We start from the raw sequence: 13,919 nt of genomic DNA on the forward strand, positions 1-13,919 counted from the left end.
ATCAAAATACACTTCTTTAAAATGCCCCCCATCTAGCACACTTTAACTCAGCTGAGCACCTTTTTCACAGCCCTACCTTATGTGTCCCTCTCCTGCCCTTTAGATTGTAATGCTGGGAATACACGGTTCGTTTTTGCCTTCGTTTAAACCTTCGTTTCGATTGTGCCTTTTGTCCTTTTCGATCCCGAAATAATCGGTCATACGGTTAATATCACCACCCACGGTTTGGTTTTTTTTTTCGATTCTGATGGTTTCGTTTTTCCAATGATCGAAGGCTGCAAAGAAACGAAACGAAAATCCCTTTTTACAGGGACGGACTAGCATAAACGAATATATAATCGATCTGAACAGCCATCAAGCCTACCAATGGCTCGATTAGATGGTTAAAGAGAGATAATATCAAACATGTTCGATCACTAGTCGTTCGTTTTTGGGGTCTATTAATCGAAACTATAATGAGATTATGACTATTTTCACATACGTTTTCAACACTCGATTCGTTTACCGAACGAATCGAAGGTTTAAACGAAGGCAAAAACGAACCGTGTATTCCCAGCATAAGCCTTTGGCAGACCCCCCCCCCCTCCCCTCCCCTTAGTGTATCCTTCTTAATCTTGCAACCCCAGCTATGACACCCTTCCCATGGACTAACTCGGACTTGAATTGCTGGGTCTTTGTAAAATCACATGCTCAAGCATCTTATACTCTGTTTGCATGGATATCCTTGTTTTATGTTGTATAACTGTTGCTACCTCTCTGTGTGTTATCCCTTGTTTACATTGTATGTATCCCTATATATTGTCCAGCGCTGCGTAATATGTTGGTGCTTTATAAAAACAATAAGTAATAAAATACACAGCTTCTCTAATAAATGAGTGGAAAATAACAATCAATGAATGAACTGAGGGCAGACCTACCTAGATGTCATTCCAGTAACTCACATAGGATGCACTTTCATATAAGTGAACATTGGGCATGCAAGATACCACTGCAGGATTTATGGGCATCCTGTCAGCGAAAAAAAAAAAAAGATAGCTAGCAACAGAGAAACACAGCCCAAAGTGTAATTTAGAAAGTACTATGGTTCCCTAACTCATTCTTATCTATTAAGCAGCATATACATTTGCCATAACTGTCTCCATTTTAGAGTTAGGAGTTTAGATTAGTGTTAGTCATATATTTGGGGAAGGTTAGTGTTTGAAATAGGTGAGGGAGGTTAGTGTTAGGCATACAAAGGGGAAAGATAATGTTAGGCATATATGGGGGGAGGATAGTGTTAGGAGTAGGTGGGAGAATGTTAGTGCAAGGAGTAGGTGGGGGAGGTTAGTGTAAGGAGTAGGTGGGGAAGGTTAGCGTTAGGTGTTGACGGTTTGTGTAAGTATTAAGGTCCGTACACACGCCGGACTGGAGGCAACGACGGGTCCGTCGTCACCTCCCGCAGGGTGGGCGTTCTAACGACAGTCCGGCGTGTGTACGCACTGTCGGCGGACTGATACGGCTGTTTCTGAGCAATCCGCCGGGCGGATCGCTCAGAAGCAGCCATATCAGTCCGCCGACAGTGCGTACACACGCCGGACTGTCGTTGGAACGCCCACCCAGCGGGAGGTGACTACGGACCCGTCGTTGCTACCAGTCGGCGTGTGTACGGACCTTTAGGTTACAGTGAAAGATAGTAGAATATTCTTATAATTAACCATATTCTACTGAGGATAGTAGAATATGGGTACGATTACAGCATTTCCTGTCGCCCTTCATCCTAGCATGAATATTAGACTTTAGTATAGGACTTGACTAGAGACAAATCATGAAAAGCACGGAAAATGTTTGCAGTTAAATTTTCAAGGACAAAAGTAGAACAAGAGGTATATCAGAAAGATTATACAGTACTTATCTAGTACCCAATCCAATTAAAAGTTATTTAGTCAGGGAAATGTTTTTTTAATAAGAAACGCTTTCATCTTAGGCAATGCAGTACTTCAATATTTTTTTCCTTTATGCAATTAAATGTAAAATATAAGTGCTATACAGACATTCAATTCACAATGAGAAAAACTATTCACAGGGCCATTTATTATTTCCACCAATCCAAAATGAAAAATACTTTTTGGAGATGCACTTAAACCCAATGCAGTAAAGCAAGCAACATCGTATAGCAGTGTGAAACAAGAGCAGGAGTGTTGAAGAATGAGAGCAAGGACAACTGCTAAAAGGCAAACAAATCATATTTAGATGATGAGTTAATGGAACGCTCTCGTATCCGTCTGACAGGCTTCACCGTAATGCTCTGGGTATTGAAGGATTCAAATAGAAAGCTAATTAGCCTTCCTTAATTGTCTGAGGCTTTGTAGCCTTGTGCAGATAAAGAACAACTCTAGATTCAGTTACCGTACTTTCGGCGATATCCAGGAAGCAATGCATCTGTGGTGCACTCACCTAATCATTAAACAACAGTGTACAACAGTGTTGGACACATAATTTTGAATGTGAATACAGAAAGGAATACAGAATGTGTTTCATGTTATTGTCTGTCTGTCTGACTGTTTGTTTTATTGTTAACAATAACTTTTAAATCGCCATCATCTTCTAAGGAATACCCAGACAGCTCTACCAAAAAGCAAAGCTAAATTTAATTTATCCTTCTTAAAACAAAAGCTATTTTCAATAATTCAGCTTTAAGTGATCTACTGTGGTTTCCCATGATGCATTACACCTGATGAATATGCAAATTATCTCTTTATGCCCCTGAAATCAGAACCTATCAGCATCTAGAACCGCTAGTATATAGTGAGCCTCTAGCTAATACATTTTACAGACAGAGGCGCTTAATTTGAATCCTTGTGCAGATTGTTTGATACTCCTCCCTATATTGCCTGATGAAGCGGGGTTGAACCTGCTAAACGCGTTGCATTTCTTTTTGGAGTTCCTAATAAATGTGTTTGACTGTCTGAATCGCAGTCGTTGTTGTGTCTGCTTGAGGGAAGTAAGACCACCACTTCCTCCTTCAATTTTGCCATTTAAGTTGGTTTTTAAGCTCGTTTAATCTTATACTTTTGGCACCTCTGTTAATTGTATACAGAGCCACATCAATCCAACATGCATACAGCCCGTTTCTGACTTTTTGGTCCTCATCAGTGCATAGTATGGATTGATGTGGTTCTATGGGATAGAGCTTGGACCAATACTAAGCAATACCCAGCCAGCTCATGGTGACCCAGAGACACCTATAATCGTCCGTGATAGTATAAAATACATAAATATGAGTACACATTATTACAAAAAGAAGCACAGTTCAGATAAGGGCCAGGGCCGCCCGCCATGCAAACTGTGGCTAGAAATTTGTGGTGGATTTGCGGCGGGGTAGAGGATGGTTTAGGTTAGGCGTCAAGAAGTGGGGTTTTAAGGTAAAGTGTTAGTAAGGGGGCTTTTAAAGGAAACATCTGAGAAACTTAACAAAATCAGGTCTATTTACCTGGGGATTCCTCCAGCCCCTGGAAGCCTATGTGTCCCTTGCCGCACCTCCTCTCCAAGCCGGTCTCCCCTCCGTAGCAGGCGCCCACTGCGCATGCACAAGCATGTGGCGCTCGCGCTACCATAGCCAGGAGCGTTCTGCGCAGGTGCAGTACTTCTGTGTCTGAGCAGTACGCTACGGGCTATGGGAGCACAACCGCATGCTTGTGCATGCGCAGTGTCCGCAGGCCTGGTCATGTCACTGGCTGCTATGGAGAGGACCCCGAGAGACTGGCTTGGAGCGGAGCTGTGGTGAGGGACGCATAGGCTTCCAGGAGCTGAAGGAAGCCCCAGGAAAGTAGATCTGATTTTTTTCAGCATGGGGGTGGTTAGGGTTAGGCAGTGGCATGGGGGTGGTTAAGGATAGACATTAGAGGGTTCTGAGTGGGAGCAGGGTTAGGTTTAGCTGTAGTAAAACATAAGAATTACCACTGTAAAATATTGGTAAATGTTACGGATATTCTACTATCGGCTACATCCGGATGCCCACATTTCCTTGCGCCTTTATTTTGTGCATGCCCCAGGTAAACTTTGATGGAGATTCCCCCCAAGCTTCAAGGTTGTTGTAACTTCTGAAATTACTATCAACAAGATTCTCAGAGCTGATGCTAGGTTAACTGGAAGCAGGGGCGTAACAATAGACCCTGCAAGGGATGCCTCTGCAGGGGGGCCCAGAAGCCTCAGGGGGCCCCGTGGGGGAAAAAGTTTGAGAGACTGACAAGCAACTAAGGGCATGGAGAAAAAATGTATTGTACTCTCATACCATTGCTATGTTGACTGCATGTGTCCATTACACAGATAAGGAATCATTCGCACTTTGGAATTTGTACACTGTCCCTGCTCCCTAGGGTTCGTAAAAAACATATGTCTCACACTGCAGCAGTTCTGATGACTTCATGTACAACATTACAAACAAAGGAGTCACAGTTGGAAAAAAAAGTTGTAGACTGTCCCTCAGAAGAGAATCCTAGATTCTTAACACACACACACACACACACACACGCACGCACACGCACACGCACACACACACACACACACACACACACACACGCACACTAACACGTGACCTTATGGTGTCTAATTACTGGACACAGTGGAATGGGAAAGATTGATGTCTGACTGTTGCTGCCTCATTGAGAGCTTGTTGTCTCACACGGAGTCCGAGATCCTGTAATAACAGTATCAATCAGTGACATTCTGAATGCTTTGCCAAAGTTACAGTGAATATATCTTATGTTCAGCATGTCATTGTTGTTCCTCCATATAGCATGTGCTCTCATGTAGTAAAATAATACGGCTGTGTGTGTGTATGTATGTACTGGGAGCAGAGCTGCGACAAGTCCTTGTCGGCTGCAAGGGGCTGGAGGAAGCCCCAGGTAAGAAGGTCTGGGGTAGCATAGAATGCCTGACATTTCCTTTAAGTCTAAAGGTGGCCATACATGGTACAATTTTTCATTTTTTTCGATTAGATAATTTAGTTCGATTATTCCGTTAGATCGAATATACAGATTTTTCCAGCATGTCCGATCTGATTTTTCTTGAAAAAACGGGATAATCGTTCAAATTTCTTGATCGAAAAAAAAATATTTTTAACTTTCATTTGATTCGATAATTTAGATCGAATAAACGGGATAATCGAACATTTTTATTGTACCATGTATGGCCACCATAAGTGTTTTTTCTGCATGGGGAAAACACATTGGTCCTCAGTTTTCCTGTGCAGAAAACGAGGGGGGTGGGGGACCCTTCCAAAGTTACGCTGGGGGGCCCAGAGGTGTCTAGTTACGCCCCTGAATGGAAGTGCTGTGTTCTAAAAAATGATATGAAAACAAGGTAGGCATGTGAAGATATGATTTTTGGAGCTCTAAATTGACCTTCCAGGACTCTGATATTAAAATATCCAGTGTGCCACTTTTGATTAAATAGCATTTTTTTTTAAGTGGCTGAATAGTGTACTGGTTAAAGGGAACCATAGCTGAAGGAGCGGTGCCAATCAGACCCCCCCAGCAGGACATCCCCCTAGTGGGGAAAAAGGGGGAAAGTCTGATCGCCCTGGCTATTTCCTGATCTGTGCTGCGGGCTGGAGAGCCCACGCAGCACAGATCCACCAAAAATAGCGTGGTCCTTAACCACTTCCCGACACCGTATATACAATTGGCGGCCGGGAAGTGGACCCCGCAAGGACCGCCGTATTGACAAATGGCGGCGGTCCTTTTACGGGCATGGGCGGCGCGATCGCGTCATTCGTGACGCGATCGGCCGCCGGGGACTGGCTCCGCCCACCTCGCGCTGTAACCCGCCGGCCGTTCGGAAGCGCCGGCGGGTTAGTAGCACCCGGATAGCCGCATACAAAGTGTATAATACACTTTGTAATGTATACAAAGTGTATTATACAGGCTGCCTCCTGCCCTGGTGGTCCCAGTGTCCGAGCCACCCTAGTCTACACCCAAGCACACTGATTTCCTCCCCCCTGCCCCCTTATCGCCCACAGCACCCCTCAGACCCCCCCCCGCCCACCCCCTAGACCCCTGTTTGCACCTAATCACCCCCCTAATCACCCATCAATCACTCCCTGTCACTATCTGTCAACGCTATTTTTTTTTATGCCCTAAACTGCCCCCTGCTCCCTCCTGATCACCCCCCCACCCCTCAGATTCTCCCCATAACCCCCCCAGACCTCCCCCCCCTGTGTACTGTATGCATCTATCCCCTGATCACCTGTCAATCACCTGTCAATCACCCGTCAATCACCCGTCAATCACCCCCTGTCACTGCCACCCATCAATCAGCCCCTAACCTGCCCCTTGCGGGCAATCTGATCACCCACCCACACCAATAGATCGCCCGCAGATCCGACGTCAGATCACCTCCCAAGTGCAGTGTTTACATCTGTCCTCTACCCGAAACACCCACTAATTACCCATCAATCACCCATCAATCACGCCCTATCACCACCTGTCACTGTTACCCATCAGATCAGACCCTAATCTGCCCCTTGCGGGCTCCCAATCACCCACCTACACGCTCAGATTGCCCTCAGACCCCCCTTATCAATTCGCCAGTGCAATATTTACATCTGTTCTTCCCTGTAATAACCCACTGATCACCTGTCAATCACCTGTCAATCACCCATCAATCACCCCCTGTCGCTGCCACCCATCAATCACCCCCTGTCACTGCCACCCATCAATCAGCCCCTAACCTGCCCCTTGCGGGCAATCTGATCATCCACCCACACCAATAGATCGCCCGCAGATCCGACGTCCGATCACCTCCCAAGTGCAGTGTTTACATCTGTTCTCTACTCTAAACACCCACTAATTACCCATCAATCACCCCCTATCACCACCTGTCACTGTTACCCATCAGATCAGACCCTAATCTGCCCCTTGCGGGCACCCAATCACCCGCCTACACGCTCAGATTGCCCTCAGACCCCCCCCCCCTTATCAATTCGCCAGTGCAATATTTACATCTGTTCTTCCCTGTAATAACCCACTGATCACCTGTCAATCACCCATCAATAACCCCCTGTCACTGCCACCCATCAATCACCCCCTGTCACTGCCACCCATCAATCAGCCCCTAACCTGCCCCTTGCGGGCAATCTGATCACCCACCCACACCAATAGATCGCCCGCAGATCCGACGTCAGATCACCTCCCAAGTGCAGTGTTTACATCTGTTCTCTACCCTAAACACCCACTAATTACCCATCAATCACTCCCTGTCACTGCTACCTATCAGATTAGACCCCTATCTGCCTCTAGGGCACTCAATCACCCGCCCACACCCTCAGAACGCCCTCAGACCCCAGCCCTGATCACCTCGCCAGTGCATTGCTTGCATCTATTCCCCCCTCTAATCACACCTTGAGACACCCATCAATCACCTCCTGTCACCCCCTAGCACACCTACCCATCAGATCAGGCCCTAATTTGCCCCGTGTGGGCTCCTGATCACTCGGCCAAACCCTCAGATCCCCCTCAGACCCCCTTCCGATCACCTCTCCAGTGCATTGATTGCATCTATTTTGCTCTCTAACCACCCCCTGAGACTCCCATCAATCACCTCCTGTCACCCCCCTAGCACTCCTATCCATCAGATCAGGCCCAATACAACCTGTCATCTAAAAGGCCACCCTGCTTATGACCAGTTCCACAAAATTTGCCCCCTCATAGACCGCCTGTCATCAAAATTTGCAGATGCTTATACCCCTGAACAGTCATTTTGAGACATTTGGTTTCCAGACTACTCACGGTTTTGGGCCCATAAAATGCCAGGGCGGTATAGGAACCCCACAAGTGACCCCATTTTAGAAAAAAGACACCCCAAGGTATTCTGTTAGGTGTATGACGAGTTCATAGAAGATTTTATTTTTTGTCAAAAGTTAGCGGAAATTGATTTTTATTGTTTTTTTTTTCACAAAGTGTCATTTTTCACTAACTTGTGACAAAAAAATAAAATCTTCTATGAACTCGTCATACACCTAACGGAATACCTTGGGGTGTCTTCTTTCTAAAATGGGGTCACTTGTGGGGTTCCTATACTGCCCTGGCATTTTAGGGGCCCTAAACCGTGAGGAGTACCGTATTTTTCGGAATATAAGACGCACTTTTTCTCCCCCAAAAGAGGGGGGGGGAGAGTCAGTGCGTCTTATATTCCAAAGAATAAAAAAAATTGCCCAAAAATGTCACCTGCGTGACTGGTGCGATCAGCTTCGGGCAGCCAGTGTGACTGCTGCGTGTGTGGTCCCCACTTTCCCCGCAAAGTAGGCGGCGGTGGCAGTAGTGAACATACATCACCTCAACCTTGGAACCCGCGGTGATCAGCAGCTGTTCCGGTATCCTTTGTGTCCCTGGCGTCTGCTCCGCAAAGTAATTACCGGTAAGTGGTGGCAGCAGCTGCGGGCATCCCTCACCTCATCCTCGGAGCCCGCGAGATTAGCCGCACGTCTCTCTCTCTTTCCCTCAAGTGCCGGTCGCGTCATTAGTCGCATCTGTAATGACGCGACCAGGAAGTACCGGCACTTGAGGGAAAGAGAGAGAGACGTGCGGCTGATCTCGCGGGCTCCGAGGATGAGGTGAGGGATGCCCGCAGCTGCTGCCACCACTTACCGGTAATTACTTTGCGGAGCGGACGCCAGGGACACAAAGGATACCGGAACAGCTGCTGATCACCGCGGGCATCAGGTCAGGTAAGTGATAACAACTGTGCCCGGGGAAAGCCACAAAAGGGGACTTGAGGAGGCCACAAGGGGAGACTGGAGGGGAACACCAAGGGGGATGGGGTAAGCCAAAAAAGGGACACGGGCAGGACACAATGGCAACAGGAGGAAGCCACAAAGGGGGTCAGGATGAGGCCACAATGGGGGTGGGGGCAGCAAGAGAACACAATGGTGACAGGAGGAAGCCACAAAGGGGGGCAGGATGAGGCCACAATGGGGGTGGGGGCAGCAGGAGAACACAATGGTGACAGAAGGAAGCCACAAAGGGGGGAGGATGAGGCCACAAGGGGAGGGGGCAGGATGAGGCCACAAGGGTAAACATAGGAGTATACAAGGGGGACTTGAGGGGGCCACAAGGGTAAACAGGAGGTGGACACCAAGCGGGGCAGGGATAGACCAGAAGGGGGCAAAGAAGGAGGACACAATGGTGAAAGCAGGAAGCCACAAGGGGGGCAAGAGGAGGCCACAAGGGGGACAGGAGAAGGATGCCCAAGGGGGAGAAAATCTACAAGACACCCCTGGACTATAGATGCACCAGGTTTAGTATTTTTTTTCCCTGGTTTTTGCCCTCTAAACCTAGGTGCATCTTATAGTCCGGAGCGTCTTATATTCCGAAAAATACGGGTAGTCTAGAAAACAAATGCCTCAAAATGACCTGTGAATAGGACGTTGGGCCCCTTAGCGCACCTAGGCTGCAAAAAAAGTGTCACACATGTGGTACCGCCATACTCAGGAAAAGTAGTATAATGTGTTTTGGGGTGTATTTTTACACATACCCATGCTGGGTGGGAGAAATCTCTCTGTAAATGGACAATTGTGTGTAAAAAAAAATCAAACAATTGTCATTTACAGAGATATTTCTCCCACCCAGCATGGGTATGTGTAAAAATACACCCCAAAACATATTATACTACTTCTCCTGAGTATGACGGTACCACATGTGTGGCACTTTTTTATACCCTAAGTACGCTAAGGGGCCCAAAGTCCAATGAGTACCTTTAGAATTTCACAGGTCATTTTGCGACATTTGGTCCTTACGGTTTAGGACCCCTAAAATGCCAGGGCAGTATAGGAACCCCACAAATGACCCCATTCTAGAAAGAAGACACCCAAAGGTATTCCGTTAGGAGTATGGTGAGTTCATAGAAGATTTTATTTTTTGTCACAAGTTAGCGGAAAATGACACACTGTGAAAAAAAAAATTAAAATCAATTTCTGCTAACTTGTGACAAAAAAATAAAATCTTCTATGAACTCACCATACTCCTAACGGAATACCTTGGGGTGTCTTCTTTCTAAAATGGGGTCATTAGTGGGGTTCCTATACTGCCCTGGCATTTTAGGGGCCCTAAACCGTGAGGAGTAGTCTTGAAACAAAAATGACCTGTGAAATCCTAAAGGTACTCATTGGACTTTGGGCTCCTTAGCGCAGTTAGGGTGCAAAAAAGTGCCACACATGTGGTATCGCCGTACTCAGGAGAAGTAGTATAATGTGTTTTGGGGTGTATTTTTACACATACCCATGCTGAGTGGGAGAAATATCTCTGTAAACGGACAATTGTGTGTAAAAAAAAATCAAACAATTGTCATTTACAGAGATATTTCTCCCACCCAGCATGGGTATGTGTAAAAATGCACCCCAAAACACATTATACTACTTCTACTGAGTACGGCAATACCCACATGTGTGGCACTTTTTTGCAGCCTAACTGCGCTAAGGGGCCCAAAGTCCATTGAGCACCTTTAGGCTTTACAGGGGTGCTTACAATTTAACACCCCCCAAAATGTCAGGACAGTAAACACACCCCACAAATGACCCCATTTTGGAAAGTAGACACTTCAAGGTATTCAGAGAGGGGCATGGTAAGTCCGTGGCAGATTTCATTTTTTTTTGTCGCAAGTTAGAAGAAATGGAAACTATTTTATTTATTTTTTGCCACAAAGTGTCATTTTCCGCTTACTTGTGACAAAAAATAATATCTTCTATGAACTCACTATGCCTCTCAGTGAATACTTTGGGATGTCTTTTTTCCAAAATGGGGTCATTTGGGGGGTATTTACACTATCCTGGAATTCTAGCCCCTCATGAAACATGTCAGGTGCTCAGAAAAGTCAGAGATGCTGGAAAATGGGAAAACTCACTTTTTGCACCATAGTAACTTTTACCCAAACCAATAAATATAGGCTGAATGGGTTTTTTTTAATCAAAAACATGTTTGTCCACATTTTTCGTGCTGCATGTATACAGAAATTTTACTTTATTTGAAAAATGTCAGCACAGAAAGTTAAAAAAATATTTTTTTTTTGACAAAATTCATGTCTTTTTTGATGAATATAATAAAAAGTAAAAATTGCAGCAGCAATCAAATAGCACCAAAAGAAAGCTTTATTAGTGACAAGAAAAGGAGCCAAAATTCATTTAGGTGGTAGGTTGTAATAAGTGAGCAATAAACCGTGAAAGCTGCAGTGGTCTGAATGGAAAAAAAGTGCCTGGTCCTTAAGGGGGGTAAAGCCCACGGTCCTCAAGTGGTTAAGGGTTCTGCCTCTGATGCAGGTGACCAGTGTCTAAATCTTGGCTCTTCCTTTTCAGTAAGCCACCACCTTTTCAGTGATGAGACCTTAGGCAAGACTCCCTAACATTGCTACTACCTATAGAATGCGCCCTAGTGGCTGCAGCTCTGGTACTTTGAGTCCACCAGGAGAAAACGTGCAATATAAATGTTCTAATTCTTTGAAAACAACCTCCATTTTAGCTGATTGGTGTTTTTTGTTGCTTAATTGCTACATTTTTTTCCTTGCCGAAGAAGAGTGCTTCCCCTGAGCTATATTATTTTTACTGGGGATTTTTTTTTTTTTTTTGCCCATCCCAATTCCCAACAAATGTAGACATTATTAATTGAACAATAAGCCCTGACCTTTTTCTCCAATTTCCTTACTGTTTACTCATCTTTTGTTGCCAATATTCAGTAGCAAGGAAGTCAAAAATTACTAAAAAGTTAAGAAAATTTCAGTTTTTAAAGAATATAAACTATATTTAATTTTTTCCCCTTTTACGTTCCCTATCCCTCTTTTAACCTTGTATAGAAGAGATTTGGAGGGGGTCGTTTATTCCCCCCAACTAGTTTCTCTACACTGCCTGCTGCACGTATCGTATAATGCTCTTCGTAATAACAAACTTCACTCCATAAACAATTCTCTGGCAGCTCCTGCTGGTTAAAAAGTTATCTCCAGTGTTTCCGCCCTTACTTCTGCCCACACTAAAAACGTCTTCCCTCTATCAGTAGATGAAGCACCCAACAGCGAATCATAAGAGGGTAAGTATTGGAAGATGTTTCCTACGGACGTGTCCGACCAGAAACAGCTGCGGGTGCTGTGTGTTCCGGAGAGTGCTGAGCTCTGAGCTGGTTGTGTGCCAGGCAGCCAGCCACACGATATGATTCCCATCCCGCTGGTAGTGACGGTGCTGGGAGGATGGTCGGCAATCTACCTGGCCGATACCCTACTGACGGTGAGATCGTGTGCAGGAAAGACTTTCCCACATATATACATGGAAGGCAGCTGCTTTTAGTCACATGTTAGTAATGGCTCCAGCATTACAGAGCACATTTTTTGCTGCAAACAGATCAAGCAGATTATTTGTGAATATTTAGTTTACTGTGTAATGAATTTATTAGGATGGCTTTAATGCTGCTGTGTAAATAGACATGCACCACCTGACAGCAGCAGATCTCTGCATACATGTGGAAATCGGCGCCGGTAGACTTGGGCGCAGGATACATCGGTATATGGCTGCTCCTGTTTCTGCACAAGTCCGGGCCGTATTAATTATTATATCGTCTCCAGGCCACCATGGATAGTGGGGGAATGATATAATTCGGCTTCCAGCGATTGCTGGAAGCCGAATTATTGATTTTTATAAGCAACCTCGGCTCCGTCTTCTGACGGCGCCGGCGTTTCTCACTGAGCGCCGCTCAGTTGTGATTCCCGGCTGCACCCAAATCTAGCAGCGCCGAAAAGCACTGCTCCACAGATCTTTCCCTGCACTAGATTCTGTCATTGCATAGCTCCCAACTGTCCCTCTTTCGGAGGGACAGTCCCTTTTTGGGAGCCCTGTCCCTCTGTCCCTCTTTCCTCCTCATTTGTAATTCTTTCAGGACTTTGTCCCTCTTTCTATGTAAATGGATATATATATATTTATCTACCAAAAAATGTTTAATTGACTCTAAACTTTATTCCTATCCTTTAAATTGATATATAACTAATTCTAAAATGTTAATATGAAGGAAAATGAACCAGTGTAGAAAGGAGCAGTGTGGTTTAAATTATAAAACAACATAATTTTCTTATGAAATCTTTATCATATGCGTGACTAGGGGTGTGGCAGGGGCTGTGGCTTAACTGTCCCTCTTTCTCATCTCAAAAAGTTGGGAGGTATGTCATTGCTTGTAGGTGAAAATGTAGATTTAGTCTACTTTAGGGGTCCCAGCAGGAAACCCCATAGGGTGATTGGGTAGATGGCACCTTCTCAAACTGCAAGGTTTCCCCTAGGGCTTCCTCCAGCCCCCTTTGGCCTGATCTCTCCTTTGCTGCTGTCCTCCGCCTTCTGGATCCCCCGCAATCCTCACGGTAACTTCAGCCAGTCGACGCAGGTGCAGTGTGGAACTGTTCTCCACCTCCTTCATCGTTCGTTATGCCTCCAAGAATGTGCTAGACCATTGACACCCAGTAATGAGAGTGTTTGGAGAAGCAGAGAGTGATTGACTATGTCAAAGGCAGAGGATAGGTCAAGGAGTATTAGTACAGTAAATTGGCCTTTGGATCTCTCATAAATTCTGAATGACTGCTGTGAGTTATATATTTTTGGATATGCCTATTTCAATCTTAAAGGACAACTGAAGTGGGAAGAATATGGGGGCTGCCATATTTATTTCCTGTTAAACAATACCAGTTGCCTGGCAGCCCTGCCATTGGCTGCTGAAATGTCTGAATCACACCAGAAACAAGCAGCTAATCTTGTCAGATCTGACAATTATGTCAGAAACACCTGATCTGCTGCATGCTTGGTCAGGGTCTGTGGCTCAGGCCCAGTGCACACCAAAAACCTCTAGCAGATCCACAAAACGCTAGAGGTTTTTGAAGCAGATTTTCAGAGCGATTCTAGGCATGTATACAGAAGTTTTCTAAAC

At 45.4% G+C, this 13,919-nt stretch overlaps 1 protein-coding gene across 2 annotated transcripts in view; it reads left to right on the forward strand.

Moving 5' to 3' along the window:
• Positions 1 to 11,985: 11,985 nt before the first annotated feature.
• MBTPS2 (membrane bound transcription factor peptidase, site 2) overlaps positions 11,986 to 13,919 on the forward strand; it is a 65,541-nt gene continuing 63,607 nt past the window's right edge. The window contains exon 1 of one of the 2 annotated variants that reach the window (XM_068270018.1): positions 11,986 to 12,047. In XM_068270018.1, the coding sequence (XP_068126119.1) occupies positions 12,018 to 12,047 (30 nt within the window). In that variant the 5' untranslated portion in view covers positions 11,986 to 12,017. The other variant, XM_068270017.1, reaches the window with a different exon arrangement.

This window comes from Hyperolius riggenbachi, chromosome 2 (genome assembly GCF_040937935.1).
Source record: "Hyperolius riggenbachi isolate aHypRig1 chromosome 2, aHypRig1.pri, whole genome shotgun sequence".
In the NCBI taxonomy this organism is placed as follows: domain Eukaryota; kingdom Metazoa; phylum Chordata; class Amphibia; order Anura; family Hyperoliidae; genus Hyperolius; species Hyperolius riggenbachi.